This window comes from Lepisosteus oculatus, chromosome 10 (genome assembly GCF_040954835.1).
Source record: "Lepisosteus oculatus isolate fLepOcu1 chromosome 10, fLepOcu1.hap2, whole genome shotgun sequence".
Taxonomy (NCBI): Eukaryota; Metazoa; Chordata; class Actinopteri; order Semionotiformes; family Lepisosteidae; genus Lepisosteus; species Lepisosteus oculatus.
This window is the reverse complement of record NC_090705.1, coordinates 41850791-41874125: the sequence shown is the minus strand read 5'-3', so window position 1 is coordinate 41874125 and position 23335 is coordinate 41850791. Positions and strand designations below refer to the sequence as shown.

General features: G+C 41.6%; 2 protein-coding genes across 3 annotated transcripts in view; both read right to left on the bottom strand.

Moving 5' to 3' along the window:
* Positions 1-1206: 1206 nt before the first annotated feature.
* LOC138216043 (collagen alpha-6(VI) chain-like) lies at positions 1207-8756 on the bottom strand. 2 transcript variants are annotated; one of them, XM_069195237.1, is made up of 6 exons: positions 8230-8756; positions 7097-7193; positions 6289-6966; positions 4762-4863; positions 4214-4382; positions 1207-3281 (listed from the first exon to the last, which is right to left on the bottom strand). In XM_069195237.1, the coding sequence occupies exons 1-6, from the start codon at positions 8671-8673 to the stop codon at positions 3203-3205; spliced, it is 1569 nt and encodes a 522-aa protein (XP_069051338.1). In that variant the 5' UTR covers positions 8674-8756; the 3' UTR covers positions 1207-3202. The 2 variants fall into 2 exon arrangements, with proteins under 2 accessions (XP_069051338.1, XP_015212370.2); XM_015356884.2 differs by lacking the exon at positions 1207-3281 and having other exon boundaries at positions 4291-4407.
* Positions 8754-23335, bottom strand: part of LOC102696265 (collagen alpha-3(VI) chain-like) — a 30430-nt gene continuing 15848 nt past the window's right edge. The window contains exons 14-25 of the mRNA XM_069195276.1: positions 20454-20516; positions 17776-17838; positions 17023-17085; positions 14355-14417; positions 13913-13963; positions 13128-13163; positions 11427-11489; positions 10771-10833; positions 10400-10435; positions 10137-10173; positions 9607-9618; positions 8754-8761 (exon numbers count right to left, since the gene is read on the bottom strand). Of these exons, the coding sequence (XP_069051377.1) occupies positions 8754-8761; positions 9607-9618; positions 10137-10173; positions 10400-10435; positions 10771-10833; positions 11427-11489; positions 13128-13163; positions 13913-13963; positions 14355-14417; positions 17023-17085; positions 17776-17838; positions 20454-20516 (558 nt within the window). The remainder of the gene's footprint in view (positions 8762-9606; positions 9619-10136; positions 10174-10399; positions 10436-10770; positions 10834-11426; positions 11490-13127; positions 13164-13912; positions 13964-14354; positions 14418-17022; positions 17086-17775; positions 17839-20453; positions 20517-23335) is intronic.

Genomic DNA, 23335 nt, shown 5'->3' with positions numbered 1-23335 from the left:
ATCTTTCTTGCCATACATACTATATGTGATCAGCCTTCGCTCATTACAGCTCCTTGGTACATCTAACTGTAAATGAGGTGCACACAAACATACAGAATACATATTCAGTGAACGCCATGCTACAAACAAGAGACTATTTGGTCCACATAGAGTAGCTCTAAGTATAAACTACTAACTTCATGCTGTTTAGCCATTTTTTGTTTAACTGATGCATGATGGAAAAGAAAATAAAGAAATATATACAGTATACTGTATGCAAAGTAAACATACAGCCAGCTGAAGTTTGCATAAAGGTTGCATTTCTTCTCTTTTGAGCATGCAATAAACCCGTACTGTTCTCATACAGCCAATTGTCCAAACTAAGCAGGTTAATAGTTGTGGGAATGAAAGATGTCCTAGCTGAACCTAGGCAGTCTTAATCGATGCCCAGGTGGAAGGAGGTCAAATTCATTGTGCAAGGGGTGATCAGTGATTATACAGTATTGGCCTTCCACACTATCTTCTTCACATAGATGTCTAAAAGATGTTGTTGTTATGTATTAATTTTGTTATCTTCACACTTATGCTCTGTCTGTGCTTATTACATTTACCTATACATTTTAATATCCTGTTTGCCATTGCTTTCCCACAATATCTAGAGAACACCGTATGCTAACATATACATTTAAGTCTCTCAAAAGCATCTCGTCAAAATCCATGTTGACCACCTTACATTTATAATTCTTGTTTGTGCTAAACTACCTTTCTCTGCTGACTGCATAACCCCAATGTAAGCATTCACCCCTTAACAAATTGCAGATTTCCACCCTTTAACGAGTTTTATAATCAAACTACAAGCATTTCTTCGAATACCTGCGACAAACTCAATGACGACGTAAGATGGCTCAAGGGATCTGCACACACGGGGGTGAAAAAAACCTTCACAAGCACTGCTACTTTTATAACAAACAAACAAACAAAAATAACTAACACTTACTCTTCAAGAGCGCCACTATCGTGAGGCGCTTTACATACATCGCAAAAGTCCACTCACGAACCCCCACGTGTGAATGTGGAATGAACCGCCACTCACAATCTCATTCATTCACGAAACTCCTCTCCGGTGTGCCTGCGGTACTTCCTTACAATGGAGGCCTTGAGTGACCTCTAGTGGCAGGCCCTGTTATTACATCCCCTCTCTGAAACCAGCCAGCCTCAACACCACAGTAACTGTCTTTAGATACAGTAGATACTTTATTGATCCCGTGAGGGAAATTGCTGTGCAACAGCAGCTTAACACACACAACACAGCCACAGTGTAACGAATTATATAATAATAGTACAATACATGCAATACAATACAAGAGTTACTCACAGTCCGGACACACAAAGAACAAACTAGAACAGAACAGTACACAGAAAAATCGTATCACACGTATGAATATAAATATAGATGTAAATATAGATATGGATGTAAATATAGATATAAATGTATTTAACGTAAGAATTAAATCTGCTGAAGCTCTTCCTTTCTAAATATCCCATATCACACTCTCTGTTTATTTCTGTTGCTGCTTGCTCTAATAGGAAATTACTAGAGCAAGACATAGCTCTTAGAAATTCACTTCGATTATCCCCTTGAATGCCATTACCAAACACATGATCATCTACAGTATGTTCTAATCATCATTTTCATAGTCTTAAGTCTAGTAGAATTAAGACTTAGAGGCTAATAATTATTTAGCTCGATTTTCTCACTTTTTTATGGATGGGTGTTAAAGCACATGTCCAGTGCGTGAATGTTAACTCTCACTGGAATGCCTGTTGGGAGAAACTGAATGAGTCATCTGAATGTTGGAAGACAAATCCCATATGTCTCTATCAGGTCAGCAGGAGTTTTAAAATCACACAAAATTAGCTCTGAAAGTTAAAAAAAAGTTATTGTTATGCCAACCATGCTTGCCCAGAAAGGTTTCTAACAATACGCTCGCACCACTCAAAAAGGACGAGTTTGTCTTATTTCTCCTAGAGATTCAAACCCATGTAATTAAATATGTGCCACCTGTACAGAAAATGAGCATTTTTTGGTACAGGAAAATGGTCAGATCTCTCTTGAGTGATATGCTATATAATTTGCAATCCCTTGCACAAGCATTTATCCAAAAGCCACAAACTTTCAATATAATCCTAATAATATTGATGATAATAATTATTTTTACTGTATAAGACATATACATAATGAAATTGTACAACAAGTATTTATGTGTTAAGAGGCTTGGGTTTAGTACAAATTGTGAAAATTAATTGCGGTGTATAGATCACCGAGATCACAAAAAACACCTGGACTCACTGACTTGCCTGCAATTACCTTTCTTACTAAAACAAACAAAAACAGAGAAAAAAAAGATAATTGCCACAAATAGCTCAGTTTAAGATTTTCGCTGAGCTGCACCCAATCCAGAAAATACGAGAACTGTGAACCAACTTAATGCTCAACGTACATGTTAAAAATATTTTGTGGACTATATATTTAGTATGCATACTTTTTTGCTTGTACATATAATAAAAAAAGAAAATGTACTTTAGAGGTCATACATGGGACTGAAAACATGTGGTCACTGTACATAGTTTCAAGTAGAGGTCAGAGTAATTAATCACTCTTGTCATTTAGGAAAAAAGAAATCTGAATATGCAACTTTAATACTCCCTTGTGTGTTTCTGTGAAATTGGAATCTTTCCCTTGTGATTCTCCTAATTTTCCTCGAACAAAATGTTCACAGCGTCTGACTGATGAAACTCCCTATTTTTGTATTGGTCTTCTTATATTTTCTAAGTACTGCCATGTCTTTCACTGCACAAGATTGATCACTTTGGGGAATCTGGTACTAAAGTCCAGGGAACTTGATGTCTTCATTTGTTAAAATGCTGACACACAAACAACAGAAAGCATGCTTTAAAATAATAGCTGGTTATATCCATAGTCCTATATGCATTTAGGTTTTACTCTATGAGGGACTACTGTGGAATAACAGTCTGGGTTCTGGACTTGCAACTGGAAGGTTGTGGGTTCAGGTCCAGTGAGGTGTGTGGCAGTTGTGCTCTTGCACAAGGTGCTCCAACCAAATCGCTCCAGTGAAAAGCCTACCTGCATAGGTGGGTGCAAATGTAAGGTGATTTGGATTAAACTGTAAGCCACATAAATTTGGTAAAAATAAAATAAAGTCTACAATGGGCTCCTGTCGGGGGTGTATCCTGCCTTGTGCCTGTTGCTCGCTGGGACAGTCTCCAGTTCCCCTGCGACCCTGAATTGGAAGAAGCAGTTAGACAATGGATGGATGGAAAACACATACATTTTATTACATCTTCGAAAGGAAGATGCAGATACATTTGCTCATTGTAGCTGACAAAAAGTATTCAACCAAGCATTCCACCAAAGGGACTTTCAAAAAAACTCATGAACAAAAGTGTAAAAAGACAAAGATCAGGAGAAGGATATAAAAACAATTCAATGACATTTGAACACAGTTGGATTATTAAGGAGTAGAAAATGTATCATACCACCCAACCACCTAACATTGCATGAAAGCACACAATAAATCAATCTTGCTCACCCACAAATCTTTATGTGCCTCGCTAAGATGGCATTTTTGAGAAACGTGCTCTGGAAGTAGTGTCCATCAAAACTTGAGTTGTTTAATAGTTTGAGAAACATATGTTTTATTATTCGAGTGCTAAGAAATATCCGATCAAATTATTACTGATGATAAGAATGAAAGAAATGCTTTGAAATTCAGTGCAGGGTAAAGATACATTATAACTGAAGGGTGAGTGTACATTAAATCATGGGAGAATATACCCAGGGGATGATAAAACGGATTGCTGTCAGACCCATTACGAAAGACACAAAAGTGAATGTCATATGCAGGTGGCATGCTTGAACACTAGAGAAACATGTAAATGGGGAGTGGCTAAAATGTTTTTCGTTGCTATGAGATATTATCTAATCCAATTACAGTACAATACCACGATACCTTTCCTTTGGACCAGAACAGGTGCATATATAACACACGTTACGTCTGAATACAAACATGTTCCCATTTCATTTGTAAAAGGGCAGAAAACACATTTACACAAAAAGAAGAGCAGCTCTGTATTTTTGTACTAAACTTCAGAAGAATGTTGGATTTAGGAATGCTTCAAGAATAAGGCCCCAGTTTCTTTACATATAATTCACCTCCCGCGAAGTCTGACAATTCCCTCCATCTCCGTCTCCTTTTCCTCACTGTAGCTGTATGCCTGTTTGCTTCCATGAAGGTCTACAAACTCTGTAACGTACTGTTCTTGCTCCCCGGTTTCTTCGTCGAGGTGATGGTATAGTCCGTGTAAATCTCTTCCACCAGATCCTGTAAAATAGTCAAGTATGTGCAACTGTTTCGAAAAAGAGAAAAACTTTCAACAGAAAGTGAAGCCAAAGTCCATTGTGCAAAAAAACACAAAGTATTAGATAATACAAGGATAGTATTGTAAAAGATAATACCATGTGAAGGTTTCTTCCATCAGACACCTTCAGTTTTTACATCTTAACTTCAGCATGAAACCTGATTTACAGTATATGGTGACATACTGTACCTGGTTAGTTGCTGAAGTTGAGATTTATGCTTGATCAACAGTCTTGCTCCTTTACAGACATTCTAAATACATTATTTTTCTTTTACTGGGTTCATGAATACAGGTTAAAAAAAAGGAATATCCTTGATGAAGTAAGTCAGAAACCTACTGTACCTCCTTCCAAATATTCTCCAGGGATACCTTTAGAGTGAAACCATTTCTGGAGACTTTCACATTTTCTTTGAACATCAGGTGGAGGATATGTGTTGATTCCACCTGCGGGAGTATGGATTTCGTTTAAAAGCTAGCATGGACAACGTTGTGCTCAAATGAACTGTCCAAAATACATTAAACAAATACAGTTACAGTACCATCTACTTCTCCTATGCAGCATCACAGTATGTGTCTGATATACTGTAACACACCTCCTTACCAGTATTCTCACTGAATAACTATGAGGGGATGTGGAAGTTACAGTCAACATCTGTTCATGTTTCCTTTTTTAATCAATAATATGCTACTCATTATAAAGTTACTCATGAACCCTTTGTCAACATGCTGAAAAAAAAACACAGTCCATAGTGTTCTTCCCCTTTAACAGTCATAACAGCTCTATGATGTTTTTATTGTGATCTGTGTGAAAGTTGCTGGGAACCAGTGATGTGAGGGATTCGTTCTGAAAAAAGGAAACAAGATAGCTCTGTAATTGCTGCAGGTCTGAAGCGAAAAAGTGTGATGCCACAGAACTGCAGAAATGTCAAATTGTAATGTGTCTAAGATGGCTTCCCTATCAACACCATTACATGAAATGGGCCTAAGAAACACAGTGCGCTTATAAAAGAATAAACTTGAAATTGGAGTGAAAAAATTAAAAGTATAAAGAATTCAAGAGTGAGGTAGGGCCTTTTTTACAAAGTGTAGCAATTCATTGTGTCTACTGGTTTTCGGTACTTTTAATTACTTGTCCTAACAATTACTTGTCCAAAAATATCTCAGTTAAAGAATAATATTTCCAACAACTTCAGCATACAGAAATATACAGTATACTGTCTCTCCTCAGCCTGCTAATCCTCCTCAGCCTCCTGTGAAGTATTTCATTCTTTATTCCTGACTAAAAATATTTGAGTAATCAACTTACATATGGCACAAGTTTAAATGATAATATATCAAACACTCCCACAGTGTTTGTCTTTACCTCCTGCTTAAGTCTAATTGGTTGAACATCTCACCTGAATGAGAGGAACTCATGTGCATGGGGGCAATACTGATTACTGATTACAACCCCCATAAAACCTTTTAATTCATTCAGATGCTGTTCTGAATGAATCCTACAAAATACACCTAAAAAAGAAAATTGAAATGAATTCTCCTGGGATTAGGAACTTGGCTCAAACTAAAGGAAGCCAGCAGAAGGCAAAATCAGAAGTGGTCACCCAGGACCCAAGACTGAGAATCCCAGTGATATGGGAATCCCTAACAGGATGGACCAGATGAGATTAGAGTCCAGGAAATATCAAGGGTGTTGAGAATCTTTGCAACGTCCATCAAAGACAAATGAAGTGACGCAAAGTAAATAGCAAACCTGTCACAATGCCTTTGCAATTGACACAGGACTGGGGGTAACATTAAAGACCAGCAGAAGAACCTGGTCATTAAAGACCAGTACGGACCAGAAGGGAAATGAAATCAACGTCTCCTTACTGTTTAGAATGCGAATGAAGCCTTGAGTAAACCTTTGAGCGTATTCTATCCCACCATGCTTCGCTTCACCCAGACACAGCAGATGCTGTTCCAGTGGGACGCTCGCCAGTTTTTCCACTGCTGTGACATTGGATTGACGCCCCAGTGAAAGGGTGAACAAAGTCACGCCCTCACACTGAGCTAGCAGGGCAATGTGATCCAGCTTGGCTTGGTCCCACACGTTTGTCTCTTCTCCGATAACTGTAAAAATGACCTTCGTTGGTCTGGGCCTGGAGGACTTGAGCATGATATTGTGGATCACCCACTCCACAGCATGCTCAGTACAGGACAAGCCACCGGTCTGCCGCATGTTCTTGTGAATGTGCCTTTTCATTAAGTCCCTGTTTCTATACCGCAGGAGGTCAAACTCGATCTTGACAGGCTCTTCTCCTCGCCGTGGGGGGTAGTTCAGTGTGCTGTGCTGCACCAGAGCCACCCTGGCTCCCCTGTCGGAGGTCCCTGGCTGGCTGCTAACGTCGAGCTGGTCCAGAATGGAGCTCAGAAGCTCCTTGACACCATCATACTGATCCGTCGGCACGTTCCGGGAGCTGTCCACTACCAGAGCCAGGTCCAAGTCCATGCGCAGAGGAATGGGAATAGATTTGAAGCTTTGGCATACCACTGAGGGACTGCATGGATCTGAAACAAGGAATAAACACAAAAAAAAAAGCCCGTGCATATTACATGCTATCTACACACACTTATACATTGCATTAATAATGGGGAACCCTCCCCATGAAGTTTTTGTTATTGTTTGTCACAGGCTTACCGTAGCACAGCGCACACTGCCGAACTCTGTAGAGCTCCGGGCTCTGATCCTGTGCTTCTTCCAACACAGACACCATGAAACTCCCACTTTCATCGGCCTGATAATGAAGCAGAGAAACAGAATAAGCCTTGTTTGGGGATTTTTGGACTAAGGAGGTAGATCATGTTGATCAAAGAAAATGTTTACATGTGTTAATATGTAGAATTGGGCTCATTTTACAAACCCATTAAAATAGAGATGCTTTGTTTTTTTTTGCTTTCATTCATTTGACGTTCTACAACAAATCATACAAAACAACAATATCATCTACTTTTGCTTTACTTTTCTAAATTAATCCAGAGCATCAGTGGGGAGCAATTTCTAAAAAAGAATGTTTCTAAAAAGAAATCTAGCAACGTCATACCATCCAGCCCCACTTCAGAGCGTTGGTAGGGCTAAGTATAACGTGGTAGGAATTGGGCACTACTAATGCTTATTTACATGGTTACGAACAAGATTCTGAATGTTCTCATGTACAGATGGTCTAATAATGGATGTACTGTAACAGTATTATTAACTTTAGACCAAACACAAAGCTCAACTACACTAAAGCTCTGTCACCTTCATACTGATGCAGAGCCATGATGATAATGATGCTCCCTCTGATGATGATACTAGAGCATCAGGATTTACTGAATTATACTGTATGATACTAAAAACAAATGAACAAACTGCTGAATAAAAGCCAATGTTAAAACATGCAGCGGGTTTTTGTAACATCCATGTTACAATGCAGACTCATAAGAGTACAAAGTTAAAAATAATTACAGAAAAAAGGAAATACCTTATCAGCTACAATCATACTGACTTGTTTATACAAAAAGCAATTTATTTTACAGATCAAAAGAAGGCAAGTGAAAAAAAAAGAATCAGAACCCATATTCTGTTTAAGGTAAATGTATTAATATGCAACACGAACAACATATTACAGTTCCGAACTACTTCAAAAATAAGGGTAGGACACTAAACTCAGCTTCTGGGTATATTTTTACTGTCATCACCAACAGGACAGCACTAATTCTTAAGCAGAGGTATTCACAGATTCTGTACCTTTCACTCGTGTTTCAATAACAATTTGTTTTTTCCCCCCTCACCTCGAAAGCCCGTCTGACGTTGGGCACGTTCCTGAAGGCGATGACCACGGGGGTGATGTCCAGAGCCTTGAACTCCAGTGCTGCTGTCACAATAGGAGTGGCCTCCTGCGATGCTCCATTGCTGATGAAGATGGCCACCTTCCTCATGAGCACACCCTGGCGGACTCGCTTGAACACGTTCCTGGCTACGAATCTCATAGCCGCCCCGATGTTGCGGCGGCTGGTTGTTCTCATGGGTGGTATCTTGTTTATAGCTTCGATCAGTTGTTTTTTCCTGTGGTAGTCCGAGAAGCGAATGAGATACTTTGTGGTGGAGCTGTAGGAGACAACAGCCACGCGGGCCCCGGTGGGGCAGTTGCTTTCTGAGATGGTCAGATCCTGGAGGAGGTTCACGGCGATGTTCCGCATTCTCTCAAAGACCTGCGGAGTAACATCCTCGGACATGTCAAGGGCAACGACCAGCTCTGTTGGGTACACAGGGCAATCCGTCCTGCCTGGGAAGAAATCGACACATTCCAACAACTTCAACACACTGCAAGACGGATATTGCAAAACAACAAAAGAAATGGTGCAATACTAAAATAATTTCATGCTGCAAATGAAAGCGACCCTTTTATTTCCACAGGTGTTCAGGTCCTTTGGCTCACCAAGGGCTGAGTATCAAGTAACCAGCCAGAAAAAATAAAATAAAAACCTCTTCTGAAGGGAATTTATATAAATGCTGAATTGATACACATTTTATAACAGTAAGAGATAGAAAAAATATTACTATGTCTCATTACAATTCCAAATTCCAAATGAGTCCCCCCCACAGACACACACAAAATCAAACTATGCAAAAATAGGTTTTTACATTAAATGAATTAAAGAATATACTGTGTACTATTTTTAATATAATATGGTAGAATGCTATTTAGACCTAAAATTGATATTTGGGCAGTTTTTATTTAATTTATAAACAGTCTGATCCCTACAGGAGGAGTTCTGAGAAGGTTTAGAAACATGCTGTATGCATGTTTGCACTGTACAACCTTTTTTATAGGCTGGATGAATCTGGCAAGTTAGGCCTGATATAACTCTATAACTAAATCAACAGACAACCCCTGTGGATGCAGTGGGTGCCTGAGTACAGCCAAAAAAGATGGAAAAGAAATAAAAAAGAATTCCAAATAGTACATAAACTTTGAAGTAGTGCAACTTGAAGTGTAGTTATACACACACCACATACTTTTAACTCTGGGTTTTAAAAAGTCAAGTTTGAAGTCTTGACCTCACTCGTTCATTACAGTTGGTGCCAAGTGCTAAAATAAATATTACCAATAAAAGAGAAGACACCAAAGAATAAATTAATTATGTAGAAGAATTCCAACAAATTACCTTCACAGCATGCTGTTAAAGAGAAAATGAGACAAAATGTTAAATTTGCCCAGCAGCATTTGTCGAACAAAGTTCATATTTAAATTTCAAACGTCCACAAAGAAAAAAATGAAATCTTTCATTACAAAGCCATTAATGATTAATCTTTATTATTTCTATTAAAAAAACAACAGCAGTTTGGTACATAGCTATTACAGTACAGTTTTATTTTGATTTTGAAATCAGAGACGAGTGTTTTAGATTTCAGAAAATATTTTTAAAAAAGAAAAAAAAAAGCCTTCCACATTCCCACATTGCTCTGCAACAATCAAGCATTTTTACTGGTAAATTAAATTCTAACCGCACTTATTACTTTTAAAAAGTAAAAATGTTGATTTTCATGTTGCCTGCTGTCGAATTGTCAGGTTTGATACAACAGCTGTTAGCGTTTCTTATATCATCTTTTGTTTCCTCGGTAGCATGCTGTTGGATGTGCTCTTTATGTTTCATTTAATACAGTATGAAAATCTCTGGAGGAAAAAAAAACTTACGGCATAGCTTCTTGATGTGGGAAACAAGCTCACAGATCTAGATGGATAAACGAAATAGAGATACAGTATGTTGAATTTTCATTAAATCAAACAAGAACATTACAAAGGTTACAAACAAGTGGGAGTCATTTGGTAGCTCATGGCTGAGTGATCCAAAGATCTCATCCAGCTGTTCTCCGAAAAGGGCTCCAAGAACTTGACTGATTAGCTACAGTAGGTTCATATTTTTAAATCTGGAAATAAAATGCAGCTACAATACATACATTGTCTGATTTGCGTCTGCTCGGTCCTTTAGCACCCTGAAAAAGAATACAGTTTTGAAAATTATAAGAAAGTGACATGAAAATGAGATCGACACAATCACAAAAGGTCGATTTCAGATTTGACACTGTATATTATTTACTGTGCCTTTTTTCTCACGCCAAGACACATCCTGGAAGAGATGCCGGCCTGTTGCAGGCCAGCCACATGGGCACAGAATTTCCCCTGCCACCCTAGTTTGCTTGTTTATGCGGTCCTATATTTACAGAAAAACAAAAGACCCCAGGAAATCTCAAGATCAGAGCACAGTCAGACACGGATCAGCTGTAATTGTAGTTCCCGTAACAGAGGGACGATCAGATTCAAAGCTGACCCCATGGCCCTGGAGACCAGGGTTTCCAGGCTGTCCGGGGGCGCCAGGCCTGCCGGTGGAACCCTGAAACAAACACACAGCACAATTAACGGGGTCCCGCTAGACATCAGATACACACAAAAATTTAACTCTGTGGAGAAAGTAGCTTTTTGTTAGCACCGACGCATGCTATGGCTCAGCCCGTGTTATTAAAAAAAGAATTAAAAAAGTGGACTTTTTCTGCCCAGGTGCTTTTAAGTTGGAACCGAAACGACTAATTCATGATGCAGCCAGCTGAATTTGCCTTTGCCCTTGGTTTTGCAAAAACTCCTGTGTAACAAGGCAGCAAACTCTTGTGTAATGGTAGACATAAGTCCACCACAGGGCACACACGCACTCCTGAGATAGAGATACAACATAACCTGGCCACCGTGTTTTTCTTTGGAAACCCGAAGGACAGCATTGCATCCAGGCAGATCACACAAACTCCAAGCCGGAGACCCACGCGTCCGCACTCAAACCAGGGACCCAACAAAAGTGAGGCAGTATTTCTAACTCCTGCACCGTTCCATCGGTTAGTACTTTCCATCTGCACATTTCTGGCAAGAAGGAATCCGAGATGTTATTCCGAGGAGCTCGACACAGCTGCAGAGATAAAGCACATCAACGGCCCTCACCCGGCGTCCGCGGACCCCTGTGGGACCGATGCTTCCTTTCCTTCCTGGATCCCCCGGTGGTCCCTTAAAGCCAAGAGGAGAAGAGACACTGAGCTTTGCTTTCTCCTACAGTACTGGATACATATCCTGCTCCAAACACAGTAGGAGCCCAGTGCTCTTCCACTGCAGTTACTGTATGAGCCAGTGTAACATTCTTTCAACGCTGACCAACATAATTAAAGAAGCAATTCTCAAAAGCTGAAGCTACTGATGTGACTGTGTACATCACTGTGCCGCATTAACACCCTGCAGATGGCAGCAGCTAAGCAGGCCTCAGCCTGGTCTGAACAGCAATGGCCTTCACTACTTAGTCATTACACAGCCCGCTGGACTTCCCGAAACAGTAGGGGTGATGAACCAGGTTTATTGGTTACATTCCACTCTGGGATGACAGAGAGGGCTTGTGAGCATTCCTAATACCCAAATCTAAATGTGTTGGCACTGATAAATGATTTTGACACCATTTTGGCTAATTTTAGATAGAAACTTGGCTCATTTCAAGATGGATTTATTCCTTCCAAAAAAGTACATAGGATAATTTTGTAATGAGCTGTGTGTTTCTTTTGGAACTAAATATACAGTACATTTACCACTTTTCCCTGAGCAGTGTGCAGCCACTCAAAACAGTTACAGTATATGCTGGTGTTACTTATGTCAATAATGTCACGTTGATTATTATAATATGACATAATACCGTATATATAGAAAACATAATCTGAATGATTTGTTATTTTGCTGTCCTGTTTTATATCCCTTCTAGTAGCTCAAAAATCGTTTTGCTTTTCAAACTATGTTCAATTTTTTACAAGTGTTATGCAGGGACAGCAACTCTGAATTCACATGAGTGGTTCTCATTGTGTATTTTAACAAATGAGATTATCGGTTTTGCCAGACTCAGGAAGAAAATATGAATTGTCTGTCCTGAGTCCAGTTCAGGCATGACAGGGTTGGTTATTATTATATTGCAGAAGTACTTGGCCAATAAGTGACCTTTACATTTATGTCTCACGCTGAGATTTTTATGAATTGAGTCCATGAATTGTTGGACAGATTTGAGGATGGATAAGTGACAGGAGACCTGGATCACCTGGAGGCTGTCACCATCTCACCACTCCAGGTGATTCAGGGATATTTAAGGGCTGCTCAGACTCTTCTCGAGGGCTCTGTTATACAATAGTGTTTGTTCTCTGAGCTTCTCAAGTCTTTAGTTACCCAGGTCTCCTCTCCTGTCCTTTGTTTATTTCACTTTCCTGACCTTGCTTGGTTCTTGTCTACATTTCTCGGGCCTCCGGTGTGCTCGTTATTTTCTAAAGTGTTGATCTCAGCTTGGAACCTGCTTTGCTTGACCTCATCTCCCAGACATCTCTGTGCCTGGCTGAGGAGCCAATGGTGCAAACCTACCACCTGTGGAATTATGACAGAATGCCTCCAAGTCAGACTCCCCCTGCACAGGCCCTGGACTACATTTGCCTGAACTGCGTTCTGTTTCCCCAGTCTGCTACAGCACCACTCCAATTGTGCGCACAGCTCAGTCACTGCCTTTCGTCCAGGAGGTGGATTCAACTTGCGACTCCTGATCCGCTGCTGGTTCCCGTCAGAGGGATATGATAGCATGCAATAAAATCAAACATTTGAATACAATAAAGCATTTACACAGCCTACCTGAGGCCCTGGGTAGCCCGGAAAACCTACTTCACCCTGAAACAAAACAAATGTCAGCAAAGATCCTTAAGTACAAGAGAGGAGTTGCAGAAGATTCCCCAACTCAAACACTTACAATGGATATTACATATTTCATATGCAAAAGCTGCATACTGTGTAAACTGGGATGTTATGCCTAGTTCCACGTGTTTATCATCATCTGTTGATGACTAATGTTGCTCTTTTCTTCCAAGGTCTTATTATGGGCTTTAACACGTGGTCTTTAGATTTGTATGCAGACGGCATGACAGGCGAGTGAAAAGACATATGACCACAACATCTCATTATTCTACACAATGGAAGAAGCAGTTTAATCATGGCAGGGAATCAAAGATATTTTGGATGTGGCCAATCCAGAGGAAAGCTCTGCTGAGGAATACTTAATAAGATCCGATTTCCCCAACACGTTTGGGGAAAGCACCTGCGAAGCACAATGGAGTTTCTTTTGGAAACCATTAGCCTTAAACAGATTGGAGTGTCAAATGTTTTTTCCAGATGCTGGATGCTGGCAAGACCTCAGCCCCAAGATCAACGCGAGGCACTGCAACCTAGTAAAGAGCTCTGCTGGAGCTCTTCAAGACTGTTCTGGATTTACAAAGCATTCGGAATACCCTTTAGATAGCAGGGGACACTTGCACATACTGTAAGTAAAAAGCTGAAAATGGGTGGTCGTTTCTATAATACAAATAGTAAGAAAAAAATTCAGACAATTCTTTAAATTCTTTACTGGTGTGCCTGGTATCTACCTTTCTTCCTTTCTGTCCAGGGGGTCCAAAACCATGTCTGCCATTGCTCCCCTGTTTGTCAAATGAGATAATAAATACTCTTCCATGACTCAATCACACTTACTAGGACCATATTCAATTAATCAGAATATCAGATTCAACTCTTGGAAACTACAGCCCTTCTTTCATTGCGTTCACATAGGAAATAACATTTCTAGAAAAAAGGTTTGGTCAATGAAACCAGATACTGTATATGTTTGACTTATTATTATTATAGATAGAAATAATACTTATAAGTTACATTTATTGTATGCACGATGTTGCATGTATTATTTCATTTAAGGTGTTATGTGGTATCAAAACATAATGAAAGGGAAGTAACTCTAAATCACATTATCATTAAACGCGACAAAGATGGCAGTCCACAGAAATCCACCATTTTTATGTTTTGACAAAATCACACCGGTAAACCTGCTGGTCCTCTTGGTCCTCCAGCTCCTCCATCTCCAGAGTCTCCAGGCTGACCCTGAAGCGCATTATTAAAAGGGAGGTGAAAAGTCAGTGACAAACATACAGGCCCATACTCTGTTACAGTGATTAAAACAGTCTTTTAATTCATTTGGATTACCGGTGAAGCGGCAAGACCTATTACTAAACTTAGAATTTAGTTTTGTCAAAGATCTCTAATCATCTTGGTGTTGCTTTGAACAAGCATTTTGGTGCCTCTTTGTAAACGCAGAGGAGTGCATTTACCAGGGCCCTCCGATAAGAGACATGGCCTGGTGGCTCAGCCCCTCAGGCCCTGCAGGCTGGATCACAGTCCTGATGCCTCTTCCCACCCTCACCTCAGCCCTTCAGCCCTGCACCCAGAGCACTCCAGCCCCGTTACCTGCCAGCCTGTTCCCCACCTGGATATTGCCCAATTGACAGCAATGCACAGCTCAGCCTGGTTCTCGGCATGCCCCCTGCAGACCACCCTGATGATGGGGGCCCAGTTCTGCCCGTCTCGAGGTGCAGACCCTCCAACCCAGCCCTGTCCCCGACTCTCCTCCCTGCGCTCCTTCCCACAATGCAGAGTCCATACTGGAGCCACTGCTGCTGGGCCCTTGCTCTTGGGGTCATGACTGCTCCATGCCCACCCTTGCCCACCAGGTGAGCGGAGCGGCATATTTGTATGAATGGAAGATCTCAGAAATGAAAAAAATAAATTGATTCTGCCTGAAAAATGAATTTGTTTTTAGTAAATAAACGCAATTGTAAATAAAACACATAGCATAAAAATCTACACGCGTGCAGTAGTTCAGTGTTGTGAATGGTACATGGCCTATTCTGTCACAGCACAACAAAGCAAAAGCAGATGCTTTTTATAAATCTATATATATATATCGGTTATTACAAATGATTTTAACATCAGTACGACTGTATGCTCTAGCTGGTGTTATGCTTTCAAAAACCAAATGCAGTGTGAAATGTTGGATATCCTAGATATGGCTTTTCAAACACCACTGAAAGTTAAATAAAGGCAAACGTATTGTAATACATCCATATTTGAGCCACAATACAGCCAGGTGGTTGACCTTTACCAAGCAGGTTAAGACAGACGACTAACTTATTATTCCTTGTGTTGTTCCTTGTGAAAAATGTAATGGAGTGTCTAGGGGATTTAATTTATCTGCAGAAATACATAAACCTCTCTGGCCTTTGTAGATGGTGCCTGGCAGTTCTTCTATTTCTTTTGTAACTTGGCACTGGGACTGCTGTTCACTTTGTCTCAATTAACACAAAAATGGCATTCCTACAGTATGTAGACAAAAATGCTGCCTGAATAACATTTCCTGCTCAGTTTCAGTTGTTGAAAAATGGTTTAGGTGATTGACTCGAAAAATGGCAGACATTACGCTTAAAATAAAAGGATTCACATTTTTGAAAAATAGCATTTCTTCATAAGTAAGTCAGGGTGTCATCTTGGTTTTTTCTTCTTAAATGTAAAAACCACAGCTCTTGAGAAATAATCTGTGCAATCAGATCCAGAGAGGACAAATCCCAGTGAAGATCCCTGGGCTAATTAATATCTGGTGCTTGTGCATAAAGTAAACAAACTGGGTATCTGATCTAGCCTTTCCAAAATTTACTCACTGTACTTATTTTCTAAAATTTAGATCCACTCGAAATGCACGGGACTACATTGGATTCAGTTTTTGAATAATGGCCTTATGTCATGAAGAAATATGACTGCCTGACCGGCTCTTTAGCTTCTGTTTCTGCTACTGTCAAAGTGCCTCTGTTGAATAATGGTTTAGCTTAACAATTCCAAGCTTTTTTCCTATTCTAGCAGTTAACTACAAATACTTGCTGAGCAGAGCCACCATTATAGTGCTGAGGGCAGTTACAGTTACTGAAGAGGTTACTTCTTAGAATGTAAGCTGGAGTGTGAACTTTTACAATTCACACTCCAGGTGCAGCACTGAAGAAAGACAGCATCTACAGTATGTAATACTTTTTTTCTAATACCATAAGGACAGATCAGCACTCTGTAAGTGTCAGTGTGGAAAGCTGTCTTTCTTCCGATCTTAGGATCTACACAAAATGGAAAACCACTTTCACCGGGAGAAAATACTTCAGACAAATGCCCCCATGAGGTGAAAGAGCACTGAATTTAAGAATGTGCCTTGATTTTGGCGCAATGCTAAGATGAAGTACTGTCCAGAGAATGGGTATAAAAATCCCAATGCATTTGATAACAGGAAGTGGTGTTAAACAGGTGTCTTTGTAAACATAAATAATAAAAACAGGCAAATTAATCAGATTTTCAAAATACAACTTGCCTTAACAGGAGTTAAAGTCATTTAGCTCCCTCACTCACAGATTAAAGGAAAATTTAAACTCAGAGGAACCCCTGGTCAAATAATTTGCTTGTTTTTGTAATCAAATCTTTGTTTATTCGAAGGTTGTTGGGCACATTACATAGCTAAACCTTTTAAACACTTACTGTCCTGTCTCTGTGTTTCTAAAATAAAAAACATCAACAGCACAAGTAAAAAACTTTTCTTTTCAACAATATATGGGCGTACTGTACTTTTACGTACTGCAATTCTGAGAATGTGTCTGCAAATATGTTAAGATTTTCCAACCTTCTGTCCATCTGGTCCCGGCTTCCCAACAGATCCTTCTGGGCCTTCTCGTCCTGTTTGACCCTGCAAGCGTACCAGCAGATTACTGATGATGAAGATTCAAGTCATTAATTGAACATCGTCTAAACTTTTATTTCCAGAACAATCCTGAAAACGCAATACTATAGAGGGAGAAACCAAATTAGTTCTATGCACAATGACCCACATCACAGCTCGTCCTTCCAGGGACTGTAGTGGAATATGACTACAGAACGTTACGGAATACATCCCCCAGCAGGGGTAATGCTTTGGCCAGTGTGAGTGATTTGTCAGGTTATCTGGTGGCTGTTGTAACTCCCTCATGGGAGTGTCCTTCTATTAAACCGTATTAACAGTATTTATACATTTTGTCCTGTTCTGTTTATTATTTTGATTTCAATGCCTAAGCCATGTGCAAACAAATGATAGTCTGCAAAGACACCCTGAAGAGAAACCTTCGTGCAGTAGAGCATTTAATAGAGCAATTTCTCTGAAACACTGTACCTAGTCAAGAGTTCAACTGGAATATTCCACCGGGGATTAGAGTTTTGAGGTCTTCCAGTCAGCAGTTCGGAGACCTAACCAGTACTGTACACTATCAAAAAACAGTCAACAATCAAATTTCTGATATTCTTGCAATAGTTTTGGACTATTTTATATCATTTCATTTGAAAAAACAAGCAAGAAACCTTGCTGAGCCCATACGGTATGTGCGTGTGGTGTCTAGAAACCTACCTGAGGCCCAGGTAGACCTGGAGGGCCCTGAGACCCCGGGAACCCAGATGATCCTTTCTCCCCCTGTTGTGTGAAAGGAAGAAACAAAGGTGCACCGGTATTCACAGTGAAATTCTTGGAATCTGATTTTCCCATCAGTAATCTGTGTAATTTCTGTGTGTACTTGGCTCAGTGCTGATATTGCTTAACAGCTGGCCAGATGAATCCTCATCTTACTGTGCAGCACCAGACACCTGTGACTTCCTAGCCCCTGTGTGCTCGCCGCTTGATCGATAGGAACACTCTCGGTTCTGGTCTCATCCTAGACAGTCTCATGTCTCTTGTTTACTACTCCCTCAGTCAGATCACTCACTCTAATTGTGTAGTCTTCTGTGATTCCTAAGAAAAAGGCTGCAGATTATAACTGGCAGTGTAGTGTTGGTTTCACAAAAATGCATTGTCTGTTTTTCTGCAGCTGTAGTTGAGCGTTTGATCTTAAATGCAAATGTCTATTTGTCCAGCTTCGGTTGTGTTTAAATATAGTGCCCAGATGACAAGGTCGGAACATTTCCAGCCCACAACAGCATGATTCCGGAAAGACATTCTTTAAAAATTAAAGGCAGATAAGGATAACGAGGATAATTTAAAAATACCAGCACAGTCCATTTAGTTTTCTGGAAAGACTGTACTGTGGTTCATTTGGAAACTTATCAGATTAATACATATGAAATTGTTTGGAAATTGTTTGCTCTGTTTTGGCAGTCAAGGTAAATAACCTCTTTCTTCTCATTGATTTTATTCTGGTTTAGCTTTGCATAGGCTTCAAAGGAACACACAGACGTCTTTGCACAGGTATGCTCAATTCCATGCCCTCCCATTCACATGATGAATATACAGCCATTGCCTTGTCCAGGCCTCTGCCAAGGCTTTTTTCAGACAGTTCTATTTATAGGAGCAAGTAATAGGTTTATTTCCTGCTGAAAAGAGAAGAAAGAAAATGCAATATTTCGGCTGTGGAGCCTTCTTTAGGTGTCTTCTTCACCTAAATAAGGCTCCAAGGCCGAAACGTGTTTCCTTTCTTCTCTTTTCAGATCAGAATAAATCTATGACTTGTTCCTTTGCAGCCTACGCATGCTGACGCAGCTCCCCACCTGAACTATTTATATTTATAGGCATTTATAAAACATGGTCATCAAAACTGAAAATAGCAAATGTTGTCCAGTAAGGAAATGTTATGCCTCTTCAGACTTTCATCCCAAAATAATAAACCAAAAATCATATTTAACCTTTTTAATAGTTTCTTCATAATTGCGGATAACACAAAGCAAATCAATGTATAGACATTTTTTTAAGTCTCAGTCACCTAATAAACCAAATCAGAATTCTCTTCCCTGTGTCTGATGGTTACACTGCTACTCTCTTATATACAATACCAAACTACAGTACTTTACATTTACTCACATTCATTGCCTTTTGATTTATTTTGTCGCCTTACCTTGTTTGTATCAATACATCCAATTTTTAACCACTTTATTCAATCCCGGGTTGCAGGGGAGCTGGAGCCTATCCCAGCAAACATTGAGAGCATGGCAGGAGGCAGGATACACCTTGGATGGCACACCAGTCCACCACAGGGCACACACACCCCCTGGATGGGACACCAGTCCACCACAGGCGCACACACGCCCCCTGGACGGGACACCAGTCCACCACAGGGCACACACACACCCTGGACGGGACACCAGTCCACCACAGGGCGCACACACCCCCCGGACAGGACACCAGTCCACCACAGGGCACACACACACCCCGGACAGGACACCAGTCCACCACAGGCGCACACACACCCCCTGGACGGGATATCAGTCCACCACAGGGCACACATACCCCCTGGACGGGACACCAGTCCATCACAGGGCACACACACCCCCTGGACAGGACACCAGTCCACCACAGGGCACACACACCCCCTGGACGGGACACCAGTCCACCACAGGGCACACACACCCCCTGGATGGTATATCAGTCCACCACAGGGCACACACACCCCCTGGACGGGATATCAGTCCACCACAGGGCACACACACCCCCTGGACGGGATATCAGTCCACCACAGGGCACACACACCCCCTGGATGGGACACCAGTCCACCACAGGCGCACACACGCCCCCCGGACAGGACACCAGTCCACCACAGGCGCACACACGCCCCCCGGACAGGACACCAGTCCACCACAGGCGCACACACGCCCCCCGGACAGGACACCAGTCCACCACAGGCGCACACACGCCCCCCTGGACAGGACACCAGTCCACCACAGGGCACACACACCCCCTGGATGGGACACCAGTCCACCACAGGCGCACACACGCCCCCCGGACGGGACACCAGTCCACCACAGGGCACACACACCCCCTGGATGGGACACCAGTCCACCACAGGGCACACACACCCCCTGGAAGGGACACCAGTCCACCACAGGGCACACACGCCCCCCGGACAGGACACCAGTCCACCACAGGGCACACACACCCCCTGGACGGGACACCAGTCCACCACAGGGCACACACGCCCCCCGGACAGGACATCAGTCCACCACAGGCACACACAGACATCTACCAAATTAAAATGAACTGATTTATAGATTGAGAGTAAAGAGGAAAACCAACCAGCATGAAAAGGAAATACCCCCCCCCACCTGAGGTCCGGTGGCTCCGGGCTGTCCTGTCAGTCCCCGCAAACCTGGAACGCCTCGCTCTCCCTGGAAGAGAAACCCAGCAAACACAGCCAGGCCAACCCTGAAAGCAGCATGGCCTCCAGAGAACGGCCACTGCGGTGCACAGTGAGGGTCTGACCAGCACATACTGTAGCAAACTACAAACAAACACATCAAGCGCCCAGTTTAACTGTGCGGAGATCTGTGAAAACACCAGATACTGTACATTTGCTGTCCGGTATTTGCATAAGGGAAGATATACCTCCATCAGCCCTTGTCCAATCAAGGGAAGTAAGAATTATCAATCATTTGGCTTATTTTGTACTGGAAATGACTGCAGATTTGTAACCATTTATACGACTGGACATTGCACCAGAGCATGTCTAGTGAAGTACGATGTACAGGGGTACAACAGACATGCCACCACAAGGTCTTTTCTCACAACCTTCCCATTGGAGTTCAAGAGCTCTGGCCACATCGTCCCCTTAAGGAATTAAATTACTGTGATGCTGTGACACAACATAATGATCCTGTTAAATCGTATTTGCAGTATACAGTACCGCAATGTAATTTTGTGGATATATTACACTGGTTTGTGCCCTGTGCTCTTGATAAACAATATTGGGGGGCAGTGGCATTTTAAATAAAGTTCATTAGACATTGTATTCAGCATTACTCAGAGTAAGGAAAGTCTATTGCCATTATTTGATCAAAATCAAGCGAGTGACTGCGCCTGCCAATCCCAGCCTCATTCCCTGGAATTTCTAGAGAAACTTGCCTGGAAGCCAGATGTTCCGAGAACAGCCTTGGCTCAAAGTATTGTCAGGGGGCATTTTTCATATATGGAATTTGGGTCATTTCGTATGCACACAAGAACAATATTAGCTCAGCAGAAATTATTCAGAACTTATTTCTATCATACAAATTTCCTCAAAGTGTTCCCAGAGGATCGCAGCAGATGTGACCTGAGGTTTCACCCTCTCCCTTGACAGCATGGCTGTGGGTCTCCTCTGTTCAAACTCAGCATCAGGAGTAAGTTGTACTGCTGCAGGCCCTTAGCAGAACTGATGCACTTCTGTATTTCATGTGCAAAGCATGGTTTGTCGATCTCAACTGTTATAAGACAGATTCCAGACTCCTATATGAACCCTGAAACTTCTGAACAGTTTGCTTTTCTAACCTTAAGGTCTTAACACGAACATACACTGCTGTATCACAGTACTGACAAATGATTTTAAACTGTAACATAACGTCACTGAACGGCAAGGGAAATGCTGGTGACAAATGGCTGTTAACAAATTAGCCCCATTCAGGTACATTCTGGGAAAAGTATGCTGTATATGCTGATCAAATACTGTAGTAAAAGAGATATCACTTTTTTGTGCGTGTTTTTAGAAAGATAAAGTATACAGTTTTTGGAGACTGGTGAAAGGATTTGGCTTCACTTTGATTAATTGAACATTACTGAGACGCCAACGTACACTGGAGTGATTTTGACTAAATCACCTCATTAGTCACTTTGTTAGCAGGGATTTTACACATTGAATGTCGTGCTTGATGAAACTCAAGAAAGGAAAACACAGAAAATGAAACAACATTCTCTGCAGATCAAAAGAGAAAAAACGCCTTCCCGCTGTTGGTATGTACTGTAGGAGTCTAGATTAAGTCAGTACACTGTTGCTTGTCATCCAGGGTTTTAAACCAGCAAATTATAATCTAACAAGATGTTACAAACAGGCAGTATATCAATGTCTATAAGGCATGATGCATTGCCTGACTGCCGAGGGGGCCCAGTGCGATGTTCTGCGCAGGAGTGTGTAGCTGTTACAGACTTCCAGCTGTAGAGATTGATGGGAGTCTGGTTGCAGAGTGCTGTGCAAAACAGGTCCTGGAACCTCACTTGCTGCAATTTCCGCAAGCTTGTCCTGATGTAACTATGTTCTTGTAACAGCTGTTCTGCATGATAGGAAGGCGACAGATCTGTCACTGGTGCTCTGCTCACCAGTCATCAACGCCATTAAACATTTGCTTGTTGAGCTGGGAAGATGTGTGGGTGTCACGATCGCAAACCCCTCCTCTTAAGGGCGCTCCGGCCCTTCCTCGTTTTCTCCCATTACCTGCACCTGTTCCCTATTTCCGTTCCCCCTTAAAAGCCAGACGCAGACTTCACTCGAGGTTCCTCATTGAATTCTGCTTCGTGAGAGCCCGGGCCCTGCTGCGTCTGGCTCCGTTACGCTTTTAACCTTCCGTTCCTGATCCCCCCCCCCCGCCGGTCCCGACCCGGTTCATGGTTTTGATTCCCTGGATGGATCCCCTGGCCTTGGACTCTACCTTCTGTCTTGGAGACCTGTTTTGAATTTTCTCATGGATTGTTCACCCCGGATTCACTCTCCCTGGACACCTGCACCCCTTGGGCACGCCCCCTGTCTCCATACCCTCTCCTGCGTGGCTTTTTCCCTACTGTTTCCTCACCAACCGGATCGTGTCGTCTGCATAGGGCCCGGAGAGAACTGTTCGTGACAGAGGGGCTCAGAGAAAAATAATCGCACTCTTTTAATACCTTGCCAAGGCTTGTTTTTTTAATTTAGCTCAATAGAGCCCTAGGGCCATTTTGTGGTCTTTCTAAAGTGAAATATTTTATTGTTGAACTTTACCATTATGCTTACAATAGCTCTATACGTTTCTTTGTAGCATTAAAAAGTATTTCATTTAAAAAGTAAGTTTAATTTATTTACTGGGATATATTTACATCTCATAAGTTTATATTTCTTTAAAACTGAAAATGGGATGCCTTTGTTTGCACAAATAGTTGGACTAAGATGCTAAAAACCAAACAAGCTTAATAATCTTTAATGATCTCCCCT